Consider the following 16622-nt stretch of genomic DNA (forward strand, 5'->3'; position numbering starts at 1 on the left):
AGCCAGGAAGGGGGTCATTCACGTCATGTGGGTGAACACACGTGGCCCAAGAGGCCATTTTATTTACAGCTTCTTCCTGCTGGATCAGGCCCATTTGTCTTTATCTCTCAAATCTATGTGTCGTTCCCATCTGCCACTGCTAACATGGAGTGCTCTAAACAAATGTGCTCTTAGGGCTGTAACTCCTTAATATAAACTGCATTTAATAAAACTGGTAGTGACTCTAAAAAGAAAGGAGGAAGGCAGACTTGGAGAAAATGGCTGGAAGAAATTTGCAGTTAATATTTTACAAGACATTTGGATTCTGATGCCTCCTTGCTGTTAAAATTTAAGAGCTTTTTCAAACCTGTATTCCTCTCTGTCACTACATCCTTAATTAAATTAATTTATATGGTGAATGCTCTAACGATACTGCTGGAGATTTTCAATCAAAAAGCCTTATTGCTAGAAACAGTGTGTGTGAAGACCTTGAAAAAAAGAATGGCATAAGGCCTAGTGCTGTCACTGGCACAGGGCTATTTGGCCCTGACATCTGATTACTGAAGAGATTGTGGTAGTTTTCCTGTGCCTCTGCTGAGGTCGTTATTTTATTTTTTAATTAAGCTAAATTAGGTCAGTGAAAACAAAACGAATCTTGCAAGTTGCCTTCACAAGGGTTTTCTCTCTCGGAAACACAATGTCAGACGATGATATTTCTACTGAATAATTCTACCAGTGAGGTTGTACCTGCCTGAAACCCTAAACAAAGGAAGCTATCTCTTAGCCTGATTGGCTATGTCGTCAAAGGACGGACAATCAAGATTTGTCCACGAACACAAATGGCTCAGCTGTGGAGAAAGTCTAACAAGTTGGTACCAAGGCCAATGGTTCATCAAGCTCTGCTTTCTGTGCAGACGTGGTTACAGACTCACTAGGGATCTCAAGGGCGCGTGTGTGACTGTATAGCTTTGTTGCCTGGCACACAGCAGGCACCCGATTATCATGAGTGATTTGTTAACCTAATGAAATGTCAGCAATAAATTAGGCACCGTGCCTAAGATTTGATCTGTTGCCTATGTGTCAAACCACTATTTGCAGAGCAGAGCATGATCAAACCAGGGGAAGGACCTCCCCACCCTCCGAAGCTCATTTCTTGCTCCCTGTGTTGAGCTCCTGAATTTTCTCCCTTAATTTCTAATAGTGTATTTCTAGGATTTATGTTGAGCATTTCAGAGGATGTAAGACCCAGCGTCTTTCTCAGTCACATGGTAAGAGACAGGCTTGAGAAATGTGTCCTTAATGACTTTGCACTGCTAAGTAAGGCCCAGATGCTTTGCCCTATACCTCACCACAGAAAGGGTCTCTATAATCCATACATGACACGGGAGGAAGGGTGCCTTTATATAGAAATCTGAGAGCAGACACATCCAACTGCATAAATGAACATCCTATCACGTTTTCTTCCTCTCCCATACTAACCAAGTTCTTTGTTTCTCTCAAGAATGATAGTCTCTCAACATTCACCAAGTTTGGTTGCACGATGAAAAGTTCCATTATGACAAAACACATCAACTGCAAAAGAAAATTAAATAGGGAAAAAACCTCCAACCAAACACCCAGCACTATTTGATCTTGTTTTAAACAGAAAGTTGTGGACACTTTAGAAAAAAAGGCAGCAAGTACATTTTTAATGGATTTTATCCACAAGAGAAATGATTACAACCAGAAAAGCTTTAAAGTATCAGCTGGTGATGCATTTTTCTTTATCCCTTTTATTTTTATTCAGAAAGAAAGTGAAGGCATATGGCAGAGTGCATCATTAATTTCTTATTAATTTCATAATATGAAGGCAACCAGTTAAAATAGTAGTGTTACAACTTTAAATTACCGAACTCACTTGGTATTTAATGAGAGATTTAGCACAGCAGGGATTCTGTTAAATTAAGTTGCTCCTTCACATCACAGTGGGAAAACAGGTGTATACTGGTTTAGAATTATGGAAATGTTGACTAATTCCAAGGCTTGTAATCAAACAGAAAGGCACCCTGTAATATTCTTTTCCCCAAGAATATGCATTAATCTTCTAGCTGGTCCCTCTTCTTCCTGCCCACCAAAGCTCCCAGCTGACGGGAAACCACTTTCATGTTCTTCCTGGAGCTGTTAAGGGTGATGCTGATCAGATAAAGCAATACATAAACGCAAGATGTGGAACTCTGCTCCCATGCACCTCATTTGAAAGGGCAGATGTAGCAATACTGGTGCACTGTGAAGGCTAGGAGCTTACAAGTCAGACCTGGCTTCTCAAAGCTGTCATTTAACCCACCTCAGGTAACTGGGCACAGGAAATGGAACTGGATAAAAGGAAAGCCGAAAACAATCCACGAACCGTCTTTTCCAACCCCAGATTTCTTGTCCTTAATAATGGGTTTCCAAAATCACCATCCCTGACTTCTGCATGCAGAATTTTTAAGGTGAAAAAGAGACATGGGCAACATTTTGTTTTAAATACAGAAGATGCTATTTGTTTGCTGAGAAGAGGGTCAGAGTAAGATGTCCCAAATGGGAGCAAACTCATCAGTCATTTGTAGGTTTTTCAACATGGCCCATTCATCAGATTACTTCCGGGTTTCTAGGGAGCATCTTCACGTATGAAAACTGCATGCTAAGAGCTATGTCCCTCCTAGTGGAGGTGATGAACTCAAATTAACCAAGCTCTGCATTAATTTAAAATAGGATGTGATGTGGCCTCTATACACCCTAAATGCTAAATAACAATTTATCATCAAGTAATTTTTTAAAACATACCTAGAAGGGATTTTGTACACTAATTACTGTAAAGTATTTCTTTCTAAAAGAAGGAATACCGAGTGGGTTTTGGGGTGGATTAGGAGCCTGGGAAATAAAAAAAAATTTTTTTTCTACTGTTGCCAGTAAATATTTAACGTGGTTGCTTCGTTCAATAATGTAACCTAACGCTGCAACCTCCTAGAATTTACGTTGGAAAAATTCCATTTATACAGAGAATGAAGCTGAAATGATACTTAAAAAATCATTAGGCAAAGCACTTAGACACAGTAAAATCTCCGTTACTAAAAACCACCTTAGAAGTTTCAGGGAGAAGTAGTTAAATTGAATTGGGAGGGAGAATTCTGGTATCACACTTGCTTTTCTGAACCACTGTCTCTCTGATTTGCTCACACAAAAAGGGGAAAACCGAAGTGGTGTGATTTGAGACCAAGGTTCATAACTTATTACTTTTTCGTTATTATGAAGCTAATGTTTTGAAAACCTTCCACTGACTGTCTTGTCACTAAAATATTATACAATTTTCAATTGCGCTAAGGTGAATTAAACAAATGCTATCTTTTCTGGGGGTGACAGGGTATCAAATGACTTGTGTACACAGGTTAGCACGACAGATGAATGATAAAAAGTTAGAATTATACGCTGAAAACATTAGGGACATCATGTTATCTTTCTTTTACTATTATCAAACCAGGTTTCAATAAAATCATTACCATAGCACTGATTACCAGAGGTTCTTCACTATCACCTACACAAATCATTATGCTATTAAGTTAACTCATCCCTGATATTTGAGTCAACAGGGAAGATATCCCAACAGCACAGAGAAATTTATACCAGCATACACTAGATAAAACTGTCACAGCCCCCCAGAAATCATGTATTCTGATGAAGTAACTATAGCCCACATCAGTTCATTTCTAGTGAATGGCACCAAGCATCCAAAATTACTGGGAAGGAAATGGAAAAAAATTGTAAGCTTTGTATTTTCTGTTCTCTATCGACATGAAGCCGCAAATTGGGCATTAAAACATTGACTTTGTTAACCACCACTGACTGTTTAGAAACCATTAGGAGACTGAATATGATGGCTGTGCAGGGTACATTTTTGTCCTTTCAAAAGAAAAATCTAAGGACTAAATTTGAAAAGAGGCTCCTGGTGAGTAAAAGCTTTTCCTTTTCCATTTGCTCCTCTTGTGCGTGTGTGTGTGTGGAGTTTCCCCCCGTTTTGAAATTGCAGCCCACCCAGTCCTCTTTTCAGCCACTGCGAGCCAGCGGGGTCACTCTGATTTTCTAACCAGGGGACATACTCTCTGAGAGGTCTTTCTGTCAGCGGTAATGCCAGCGTTTCTTGAGGGGCTGGCCAGCTGCTCTGGCTGCTGCAGGGGGGACGGGAGGTGGGGTCAGCACACCCTCCTCAAAAGCCCAAAGTCATTTTTGGCACTAACAGCCCATCACTAGAACCTTCAGTTGAAAGGACCATTTTCAAGCAATAAAGTGATTTTGGTACAAAAGTAAACCGACTCACCCCAGGTAAAGTTTTAATATTGTGCAGTGCATTCTGGGCCTCAAGTGCAGCTTTTCTTGTATAAAATGTTACGAAACAACAACCTACAGAGAGAAATGAAAAGGTTTTAGAAATTTCTGTGAATGCTTTGCTTCGATATAATGGAGACTGGGGCGAACGAGTCATCTACTTAAAAGGATGCACAATTTAAAAATAAAGTGCACGGGAACAGGAATAACAGCTCAAGCGTTTACACAGCGCCTTTCATCCTAAATCATATTTATTAGCTTTTCCCCACTTTGGGGAGTCAATTCCGAACTGTGCACCAACTACGGGGAATCCAGCTGCTCAGGAACGAGGGCGGGAGGTGGCGGGTGGGTTGTTAGTGGGACGGGCGGTGCACCCACGGCACCCAGCGAAGTGCTTAATCACAAGCACAATGGCAGAAACTTACATCGACTATCATTTTCTTAAAGAATATCTCTAGAACGTCACCCTTTTAAAATACTTTCTCAACTCCAAGGTTTAGACAGCTGGATGATAAGCTCCCCACGAGCTGGGATTGTGCTTTATTCTTTTTAATTTCCACCATAGTACATAATGCAAAATTCCATACATGAAACACGCAATGTTTGTTCGCTGAAATGAAAGACTCTATTTTAACCAGTTGAGAAAGTAAGCTATGATGCAATGGGCATATGTGGAAACATGTTTGCAGACTCTGTCCCGTATATTAAATACAGCTGTGGTATGTCAACTGGTAACCTCTTGATTCCTTGTTTCTCAGAGCTGATGGGAGTCCAGGCTGAAGGCCCCTCAAAGAGAGACCAGCATATACCCTCTTCCCACCCAACTCCCTCCACCAAAGAAAATGGTCTTGAAAACTGTTTACATTCCTTCTGCATTCTAAAGGATGGCTGACCCCTTCTTCAACCTGTATCTAAATATACTGGTTAACATATGTGGTTAAACCAGAGGAAGATACCGGTTAATTATCTATTAATTAGCATATAGTTTCTTAGCACAATCAGGCTTAGAAAAAAGGGAAAAAAACTTTGGAAATTAAAAAAAAAAAAAAAGATGCTGCCTCTGACCTGGGCTGCCTTGGATGGGTTGGGTTGGGAAAAAAAAAAAGCAGAGAGATGCAGTCACCCAGATTGTACATATTTCACCCTGATCCTTATCCTAATGCTTGGAGAGATGGAGAGAGCCTTGAGAGGTCCTCAAACGCCAAGTACAGCAACTGGCATGAGAGAAATTCACAGCACTAAGGCATCAACATTGGCTCTATTTAGGGGAATGACGTAAGTAAGACCAAGAACAGCAGAAACGTGGCACAGCTGGAGAGCAGGAAGTTGGCACCACAAACCATCAAAGGTTCAAAATCATACACTGGCATTTACTTTTCAAAAAAAACTCATTCAAAGGAAGAAAATGAAGTACCATACCATCCATACAACATTCCAAAATGCATATGCTTCCTCCTTATCTGGAAAAAGAAAACTTGGAACCTTGTTGCCAAATACTTGGTTTCACTGGAGTCTACTGAGATTAAATATGTAAGACCTCCACCTCCTGGACAAAGGAGAGTATGATCATAGCTCCTCGGCATTTAAAAAACTCCATGCCTCCAAGGATCAGGAACTCTTAAAGTCTATCATTTGCATGATGGAGGGATACGAAAATTATGAAGTGTCTTTAAAGAATCACAGATAGACAGAGTGTTCCTTTTTATATGAGCTTCCCACTTCAGCTATCTGAGTTCTTTGACCAGAGTTCATTTGGCCATGCTGCCAGGTGGTAGATTTTTTTCCTGAACTGATCAAATTAATGTGTGATTTCCAGCTTCAGTGGCATAACCTAAGCCCAGAAAAGCTATAGGAATTGCTTCAAATCAAGGAATGATTTTAAACAGCAGAGTCAAGTCCCAGCTTCCAGTATCCATCGTAATCACTTTAAGAGGAAGAAAAATTATATTCCCCTAGGCTTGATACAGAAAGAAGAACAGGGAAAGAAAACCATGATGCAAAAGAATATTTAAAAAGAGAATGTATAACTGAATCACTATGCTGTACAGCAGAAATTAATACAACATTGTATATCAACTATACTTCAGTAAAATTAAAAAGAAAAGAAAAACAGGGAAAGCCATCATCTCTGTCATCCAAAAGCTTCTAACAACCAGACTCTGGGTAAGTTCTCCTTTCTCTCTCCTGGGCTTATGGGGTTGGCTTCTGGGTAAGCAATGAGGATGCTCTGAACTTCAACTTCAAAATCGAAGGTACAAAATCTGATGCTTTCAAGCAGGTAGATTTTGAGGGTGTGATACTTAAAAAATAGAAGATTTCGGATGCAATAGAAGTCATAAGGCAGTTTGCATGCCTGGAAAGAAGGCAATTAAGGAAGAATGATCTCAGCAGAAGGAAAACAAATGCCAGTCTGGCCAAGCTCAGAGCTAAGAAGGAAAAGTTGAGGTCGGCCTAAAAGAACAGTGTAATGACAAAGGGAACAGAAATTGTGAATGACACATGATAAGATAAAAGCAACGAAGAATAAAGATGATGTAAACTGAAGGAATCTTGTTGTTGGGCCACTGTGGACCCAACACATAGTGGTCTCAGGAATAAAGAATCCTTTCCTGCCTTAAACACCCAAACAAAATCCCTACCACTTCCCATGGCCTGAAATTCCACTGGGAAGGTGTAGTTCATTTGTTATTTAAGTATTAAAATGCTACCCTTGAGGAAGGTAATATGTAATTGTTCCTAGCTATTTACACCTTGAATTTGGCAACTTCAAGCGTTTCCCTCTTGAACAAGGTTCCTAGTGAACAGAAGGTGGTTTCTGTGTTTGTTTTGTTTTGCTTTGAGAAAGGGCAAGTTTGAAGCTGCTGTCTGAGCAGCGTGGGATGGGGGTGAAGAGGGGCAAGAATGCAGAGAGGAGTCTTCATGGACAGAAGGGAGATGGAAGGATATTCCAAACCTCGAACTCTTTCCAATTTCATCCAGGGTCCACTCTGATTATGCAACCGACAAGGTGAAATCAGGGATTTGTCACTACAGATCCTCTTTGAACTGTGCATAGCTTTGAACTCTTTTACTCTAGTTCCATCTAAACAAAGACCTTGGAAGAACATGCCCCTCGAAGCTCCAGTTCTACTGTAATACGTAGAAGAGTACCCTGGACACCACTGGTGATACGCCTAACCCCTCACTGCTCACTGACCCCCAACCCAAAAGCTCAGCTCCACAGGCACCATGCTTGGCAAGCAAACTTGGGACCTTTGAAGGAGGTATCCCATCTCCAGGTGGGCAGAGTCCCAAGGCTCAGTGAGTAGAGCTCGGGCTGAATTTCCGCCCCGACGTGTAGCCTCAGCTGGGCACCCTCATGCAATGAACCACTCGTACCAACATAGGGCATCTGGGGGAAGCTCATCCCAAGACTTCTGTTGGTTTCACACATTCGGTTCCTGAATGACTCAGTGGAAAATGACTTACTTCCTCTATACCTGAGTTACTTTAGCTGCATCACCCCTAAAGCAGTGAATAAAAACCAGGTCTGGGGACTTCCTTGGAGCGCACTGGTTAAGAATCCGCCTGCCAATGCAGGGGACACGGGTTGGAGCCCTGGTCCAGGAAGATCCCACATGCCGTGGAGCAACTAAGCCCGTGTGCCACAACTACTGAGCCTGCTCTCTAGAGCCCACGAGCCACAACTACTGAGCCCTCGTGCCACAACTACTAAAGCCCACGTGCCTAAAGCCCCTGCTCTGCAACAAGAGAAGCCGCCACAATGAGAAGCACACGCACTGCAATGAAGAGTAGCCACCGCTCCTACTTGCCTCAACTAGAGAAAGCCTGTGTGCAGCAACAAAGATGTAATGCAGCCAAAAATAAATAAATAAAATAAATTTATTAAAAAAACACACACACAAAAAACCCAGGTCTGCCTACCACTCCCTCCCCCTGAAAAAAAAAACCCTACATGGATATATAACCAAGGGTTTCATTCAGAATAAATTTTTTTTTAACAGTCAAAATTATTCCTGGGCTTCCCTGGTGGCACAGTGGTTGAGAGTCCACCTGCCGATGCACGGGACACAGGTTCGTGCCCCGGTCCGGGAGGATCCCACATGCCGCGGAGCGGCTGAGCCCGTGAGCCATGGTCGCTGAGCCTGCGCGTCCGGAGCCTGTGCTCCGCCCCGGGAGAGGCCACAACAGTGAGAGGCCCGCATACGGGGAAAAAAAAAATTATTCCTTCCCTTTCTTGGCTAAAAATGTCTTGCACTTCATTCAGCATGCATACTAATTGACTTAATAAAAGTAATGTTTCATTAAGTTATCAGAAAATCTGCGGTAGAAATACTCCCAATTTCAACATTCATCTTAGAGTCTGCCATTTGTGTTTTTCCCCCAATGGGACATGAGTCTGGACACTTCCAGAGTAAGAATGTGTTTCACAGACTCTTGCTTCTATGAGTACTCTCCCAGCTAAACCACCACAGACTTTTTTAGTAGTCAATCACTTGACATACTCACTTAAAATCTTAGACTCATTGACCTGCAGAGATCATTTCAACACAGGAAGGGAGAAATATCATTAATGTTTGCCCTGAGATGGTGATCATCATGGCAAAAGGCCAGGGAGCGACTCCAGATCCTAGAAAACCCATGGAGGTGCAACAGGGCTGGAATTTTCTTTCCTGCCTACCCTAACTGGATGGACAGCTGTTAAGGGAACCACCTGGCTTTTAGATTTCCCTGCACCAGCTGTAACTCAGGTCTGCAATTTACCAGATTCGTTTGCAGGTCAGCTGCAACACCAGATGGCCCAGCAGTCTGATTCGGGGGACAGACCTCCCTCCTCCACCAGGCTCTGCTTCCAACATCATTGTAAGGTGGGTGGTTAAACGCCGACAACAGCCCCGGGCACTCTTCAATGGTCAGCGGCTGCGACGTGCACCCGAGGTGACCACCCCTCCGGTGTCAGCATCGCTCCCAGAATCCGCTTTCCCTGCTGCCTGTGGAGTACAGAGCAAGGCCTGCTCCACGTCACAGACGGGAAGCCACCTGCCAGGGGACTCCGGGGATGGGCGGAGCCGAATGCTTCAGCCAGGCTCAGCGCTCCTGTCTCTGCTCTGTGCGGCTTCACATTTTTCTACGCTACCCGTCTGACACAGTCTCATAAGCACTCGTACTTTATAATTCTTGCCACCTTTATCCACTGGCTCTGGAGTTTCTGCCAGTGGCAGCAGCCAGCTTAGGAAAAGATAAACATGATGTCCCACACCCAGGTGACTTCGTGGCATCTCACTTTCCAAGAGTTTCAACAATTCACTGTGTTAATAAGAGCTCTGGATTTCGGAGCAAAAAATAAAAAAATCCATCTGTTGCGTGTCTGTTTATCAGGCCCATCCCCTTATTCCTCACCAAGGCTCTTTAAATTCACAGGTAGAACAGGTTAGGGGGTAAAACTCGAGAGGTGATTCCAGAACCAAATATCAGTGTTTCAGGCCTATACAGAGCCTAACATGCCCACGTAGTGATGACTCCTGCACTGAACCCCAAGAGATGCTGCTGAGTCTACATACTGCAGGGGGTATCACATGAAAGCTCACTGGCCATTACCATCTCCCTGTGAATTCATTTTGCGGCTCAACTTTGACCACCTGGCTGACCCCTAGGAAGGCCACTTAAGACAGATCTGTCTGGATGGGAAAGAAGGTCTAGAGAGAAAGGTCCTGGGTGCAGAGTGCCCACTGTGAAGGCCACCGGCGTGAGGCCTCACTGTGGGCATCTCTGGATGGTCAGGAGGCACCCAGGGGACGCTGGGCCCCAAGGGAATGAGTCAGGGGGACTGGGAGCTTTTGATGGCCCCGATTCCCACAAGTTGGCAAGTTCAGCAATCTGGCTGCCCATGTTCAGCTTGTAAAGCAATGTGTCATCAGGATCATAACTGTGTGATATGATTAGACCATCTTGTACCGTAAGTTGAGAATGATAATTCTCAGAGACGCCAAGAGCTACCTACTCCAAATAGGGTAGTTGGGGTCTGACTACATTTCCTCACAAATATTTTCTGCTGCCATAAAAAGTTCCCTCAGGTACTCTGCTGGCTTCACTGCTGAATAATCTGAGACACTGTGATGAGGTTTCTGCTGTTTCCAAAGATAAAGCCTCAAAGAAGACAGGCCAATGGTCTCTACACACACACACACACACACACACACACGTATTTAAAGCCATCAAGAAGACACTCAACTTTACTGAAAGACTTTAATTTTAAATGATCAAGGAGACTTATCCTAAAAGAAACCATCTGGATTATCACCGATCTTTTCAAACCACAGCTGTTTCTCTTGGAAAGCCTAACTTGGAAACTCTTGGTAATAATACAGGGGAAAAAATGCACTACTTATGTAGAGATAACCAGTTTATATCATGGCCTGTCCTGAGTCACACAGCACTTAATTTACATTCTTCCATGTGGAGGGCGGTGAAGACACAGCCCAAGAGAATGGTACCGAGATCAGATTTTAAAATTAGTTCTGCCCTGAAGAAAACTGACACCATACTTGTTCAAGAAACTTCTCTGAGGTTACCAAATTGGGGAGGAAGGAAACTAAGGTTTGATGCTCTGAAGACACCATTTTATAAAAAGACAGTTTTAAGTCTTTGGCTCTAAAATATGGACAGCATGGTAGTTTTTTACTCTATCTGTGTGTTTGTTTTAAAGAATCCAGGTATGAAGATGGGAGGTCAGTGACTTGAAAGGTTTGCAATTATTGAAATAGTCACTTGTCCACTGTGGGGTAGAAATTTCAGATCACATGCCAACAATTACACTCTCAATGGCACAGGAAGCCAGCCCTACGTATGGCTGGTCTAGTGGAACATTCCTCACGATTCTCCTGGAGCCACCAGCTCCCTCTCCTTGAAAGGTTGCTCCCATAAATGGGAGAAAGGGCCTTTTTTGGAACGTTTTAGTCCCGATTGTTAATACTTTTTCTGATGCAACTCTTCAGTAATATCTTAATATGGGAAATTGTGGAACGTTTTCTGAAATACAAACAACTAGACAACTTGAGGATAGAGGAGAGAAGGTGAAAAAATGACTTCCCACAATGCTGTGGCCAAGCTGGTAAAATAAAAAGTACTTCAAGTTCGGAGCTTCTGGTGTTGTGTATGTGGACACCTGTCTCCCCAAGTCAACTCTGTCCCTGGGGTATAAAGAGGGGTCATCCACGTCCTCAAGGTCACTCAACATCTTGTACAAGAAATCTGCATCACTGTCAAAACCTACACAGATAAACACTTGAAAACAACCACAGAAAAATCACGTGCTGATTGAACCCTGTACGTATTTATTTCTTTAAAAAAACAGGAATAGCCCCGGCAGAGAGATTGAGTTCAAGCTGTATTTGAATTCAAGACAGCAACAGGGTCACCATGGTGTAAACTGCAAATTCCTTTAAAGGCTGCCTTTGAATTCTAAGGGGCCGTCAGATCAAGAGACCAAGGCCCTGCGAGGCTAAATGACTGAACCTGCTACGGTTTGTTTTCTTTCTGTGAATGAAGCTCTCTTTTGTCTACACGTTTGCAAGCAAAGCAAGTGCCTCCTTTACGCAAGTCCAACTGCAGTTGGGATCTTGGCTTCGTGTCGAGTCAGTTGCACAGTTTAAGTCAAAAGAGGACGGACTTCTCATCGTTGCTTCCCCTTATCATCTGTTTTCTCCCCCAAACCCAGCCACTGTGTAGAGAATTTCATGCTTCTTTGAAGGCTGTTGATCTCAGTGGTGCACTTTGTGCTCAAGTGAATCTCCCACATGCTAAGTAGGGTTTTGACTAGCAACCATGGGCTTACCCACTGCCAAGACCTTTGACTTTCAGTTTCTACAAGGCAGTTAAAGGTTCAAAAACCCCGTCAAAAAATCCCCTGAATTAAATTGTTAAAGTAAACTTAGCACTGACCTTAAAAAAAAAAAGAAGTAGCCTTCCAGGGGTCTAGAAGATGACCCTCAAGAGTCTTGAGGAAAAGGACAACGGCAAAATGCCATCCTTCCAAAGAACACAGATGCTTCAGGAGGCAAACTGGTCCCCTGGAGAAGCACGGATGGATCCCCTTCCTCAGCCTAAAGTCCAGCCCCCCAAAAGAACTGGCACTGTCGGTTAAAAACCACATCCAATGCACTGTTATTAACTTGGGGCCTCCATGGTCCTAGGTCTTTCTTTATTCTTTCTACTTTGTCCTCAAAACATGGCTTGCTTTAGAGGAATGTAAGATGGGACTTAACACGTAATGCTACTGATGTCACAAGCTGCATTTAAAATTCAGTCCCCTGGAACCCTCCTGCACTGTTGGTGGGAATGTAAATCGGTGCAGCCATTATGGAAAACAGTATGGACGTTCCTTAGAAAACTAAGGTTAGAGCTACCATATGATCCTGGGCATATATCTGGAAAAGATGGAAACTCTACTTTGAAAAGATACACACACCCCAATGTTCATAGCAGCACTGGTTACAACAGCCAAGACATGAAAGCAACCTAAGTGTCCATCAAAGATGAAAGGATAAAGAAGACGTGGTACATATACACACAATGGAATATTACTCAGTCATAAGAAAGAATGAAATTTTGCCATTTGAAGCAACATGGGTGGACCTAGAGATTACCATACTGGGTGAAGTCAGACAGAGAAAGACAAATATTACATGATACCATTTATATGTGAAATCTACAAAATAATAGAAGTGAATTTATTTACAAAACAGACACAGATTCACAGACATAGAAAACAAACTGACGGTTACCAAAGGAGAAAGGTGTGGGGAGATATAAATTAGGAGTATGGGACTAACATATACACACTACTATATATAACATAGATAAACAACAAGGACCTACTGTATAGCACAGGGAACTCTATTCAATATCTTGTAAGAACCCATAAGGGAAAAAATTCTAAAAAAGAATCAATCAATCAATCTATCTGCCTATGAACTCTGTCTATCTATCCATCCCATCCATCAGTCACTATCTATCTATCTTTCTATCTGAATCACTTTGCTGTATACCTGAAACTAATACAATACTGTAAATCAACTACACTTCAATAAAAAAAATAAAATAAAATTCAGTCCCCTGGCTGCTAAACACATTTATGTATTCCTTAGTATGATTTCCTTATCGTGGCCCCTCTGAACTTGGATGCTGCACCAAGGTGGCTGTAATGATATCAACTGAGATATCAAGGAAAAGAATTTTAAAAAGCAGCGAAGCAGAAATTCCTTAAATGGTAAGAACCTGCAAGAAGATGAAAGGGTTTTGTTTTGCATCCTTTTTTTTTTTTGCTTTAAACTCAAAAGTAAGAAAAATAAAATTAGAGGAAGTTAACGTGTCATCTTTCTCTTGGCTTCTATGCCTGTTCCATAGAATCAAAGAATTTTACAATTAATTAACTCGAGTCACCCAACTCTCCATCCCCCTCCCATAGTATGTTAGCCAAAAGCCCACAATCACACAAGTAGCTCAGAGCAAAGGCAAAACCATCCACATCACTAATGGTTCACAGCCACCTTCAAAGTTAATGCCTATCACAGGAGAGTTTGCCATGAACCACCCCTGATAGGTTCTGCTTTCCTCTGAAGGATCCTCAAGACTGCTTCAACCTCCTCTCATGTCAACGAAAATGTCTTTTTACACCCCAAACCTCTCCTGTTTTAAACTTCTAACAGTCTTCTCTAAGACAAAGCACTTTTCCCCCTCTCTATGTAAAAGTGGGACTTCCAGAGCGAGAATAACAGCTACCCAATACAAATGCCACATACTGTAGAAATCAACTTTTAATGAAACCGTATCCAATTAGCTTATTTTTATAGAGTTTCATATAATCGGCACCCTGATGTAAAAAGTAATACCATCTGGCCATTACCTAGGAAGCAGACGGAGCCGTCATTCTGCTTTCAGTACCTGAATTATGTAGACACCACTGCTTGGCCCACCAACTGCAATCCCAAGGGAATCCCCAGGGAATTTCACTGACAAAGCAGGAGCTGTGCTTATGACTTCTGGCTGCCTGGGGCACAGATCCTATGCTCCTCCAAGAACCCCGACTCATGTCCCCAGCAGGAGGACCCCTAGACAGTAAATCAGTGCCAACTTTTCAACCAGGGAGAGAGTGCTGATCTCACGGGGCTCCGTGCAACCCCGCACCCTTTCCTGAGACTCCGCACCTGACATGCTGGGACCACAGTCGGTTAATTGGCCACAAGATCACAATCTGCCCTGGTGACTTTTCCTGAAGGAACCATCTCCTGATACTTCCCTGGCCCTGTGAAGTGAGGCACGCTCTCCAAATCCTCTGCCAGGCAAATGGAGTTTCTTTTTTCCTTTTTTTTTTTTTTGACCTAGATTAAATCTACCGCATTTTTAAGCCTTTTTGGGAAAGCAACCAGGAGGGATGTGCATAGATCTGTGTGTACTGCAATACTTCCTCACCAATTATTATGTAAATCCCAACAACTGCAGGACACAGATCGAAAAGATATCAAGGGCAAAATTGCTGGGATCTGTTTTTTCCCCTTTCCCTGGGCCTCTGAAATAAGCCACTTAGGTTAAACCATTTCAGTGTAATAGCTGTAAAAGTATCTGAAGAATTTTAAAGTCATCCCTTTCCCTTGATGGGACAATCACTGCACTTAGCTGTTTCTTAGAGGCTCCCACTCTGCTCTAAGCATTGGAAGGTGAGTTTATGGTGCGGTGCCGTGCGTGTTTGCCAAGGAGTCATGGGGACAGAATGCAGAGGGCAAGCAGTCTCCTTTGTTAAGAAATGCAAGGGAATAAGCAAACTCAGGATTTGATTAATTTGTATATATATATATATATTTTTTTTTTTTGCGGTACACGGGTCTCTCACTGTTGTGGCCTCTCCCGTTGCGGAGCACAGGCTCTGGACGCGCAGGCTCAACGGCCATGGCTCACGGGCCCAGCCACTCCACGGCATGTGGGATCCTCCCGGACTGGGGCACGAACCCGTGTCCCCTGCATCGGCAGGAGGACTCTCAACCACTGAGCCACCAGGGAAGCCCTAATTTGTATTTTTAAAATATTAATTCTACAGTAGGAGGGAGGGCTATATTTTTTCTTTCAAGGTAAGAAGAAAATAGGTTGAACATGACAAGCCAACAGGAAGGCCATACTGGGTGGTCTCCCTCAAGTCAGTGTGTCTGGCTCCAATTCCTGGGCTGGTCAGTCCCCCAGGAGTCTTGGTGGCAGAGAGGGTTCTAGGGGGCATGGCAGCAAAGGCTTCTTCTCCAAGGGTCCAGAGGACTGAGCAAGGCCTCAGGCTGAGTTAATCAAGATACCTTGACATAGATTAAGGAAGGTGTCCCAGGGTTAAATGTGGTAGAAGATAGTCCTAATTACAAAGGATTTAGTTTCAAAAGCACCGAGGGACCTCATTAAAAAGAAGTTTCTAATATAAGGTTATTGTGTAGTATGCGTTCTCTTGGGGACAGGATGGCGTTATAATTAGGAGTCTGGTGGCAATGAGGGTCATTTTCCTGTGATTCTCAATTCAGCACACTGGGCCATGAGATGCTTCCTGGCCAGACCACTCTTTTTTTTTTTTAATTTTTTTGCTTTATAACAAATTTAGTCAGTTATACATATACATATGTTTCCATATCCCCTCCCTTTTGCGTCTCCCTCCCACCCTCCCTATCCCACCCCTCCAGGCGGTCACAAAGCACCGAGCTGATCTCCCTGTGCTATGCGGCTGCTTCCCACTAGCTATCTACCTTACGTTTGGTAGTGTATATATGTCCATGCCGCTCTTTCACTTCGTCACAGCTTACCCTTCCCCCTCCCCATATCCTCAAGTCCATTCTCTAGTAGGTCTGTGTCTTTATTCCTGTCTTACCCCTATGTTCTTCATGACATTTTTTTTTCTTAAATTTCATATATATGTGTTAGCATACAGTATTTGTCTTTCTCTTTCTGACTTACTTCACTCTGTATGACAGACTCTAGGTCTATCCACCTCATTACAAATAGCTCAATTTCATTTCTTTTTATGGCTGAGTAATATTCCATTGTATATATGTGCCACATCTTCTTTATCCATTCATCCGATGATGGACACTTAGGTTGTTTCCATCTCCGGGCTATTGTAAATAGGGCTGCTATGAACATTTTGGTACATGACTCTTTTTGAATTATGGTTTTCTCAGGGTATATGCCCAGTAGTGGGATTGCTGGGTCATATGGTAGTTCTATTTGTAGTTTTTTAAGGAACCTCCATACCGTTCTCCATAGCGGCTGTACCAATT

The 16622-nt window shown here is 42.8% G+C and overlaps 1 protein-coding gene across 3 annotated transcripts in view; it reads right to left on the reverse strand.

Moving 5' to 3' along the window:
- Positions 1–16622, reverse strand: part of CELF2 (CUGBP Elav-like family member 2) — a 529929-nt gene that overhangs the window by 111349 nt on the left and 401958 nt on the right. For all 3 annotated transcript variants that reach the window (XM_082618267.1, XM_082618268.1, XM_082618269.1), the window contains one exon: positions 4313–4395. In XM_082618267.1, the coding sequence (XP_082474393.1) occupies positions 4313–4395 (83 nt within the window). The remainder of the gene's footprint in view (positions 1–4312; positions 4396–16622) is intronic.

The sequence above is a fragment of the Mesoplodon mirus genome, assembly GCF_964341445.2.
Source record: "Mesoplodon mirus genome assembly, chromosome: 4".
NCBI classification, from domain to species: Eukaryota; Metazoa; Chordata; class Mammalia; order Artiodactyla; family Ziphiidae; genus Mesoplodon; species Mesoplodon mirus.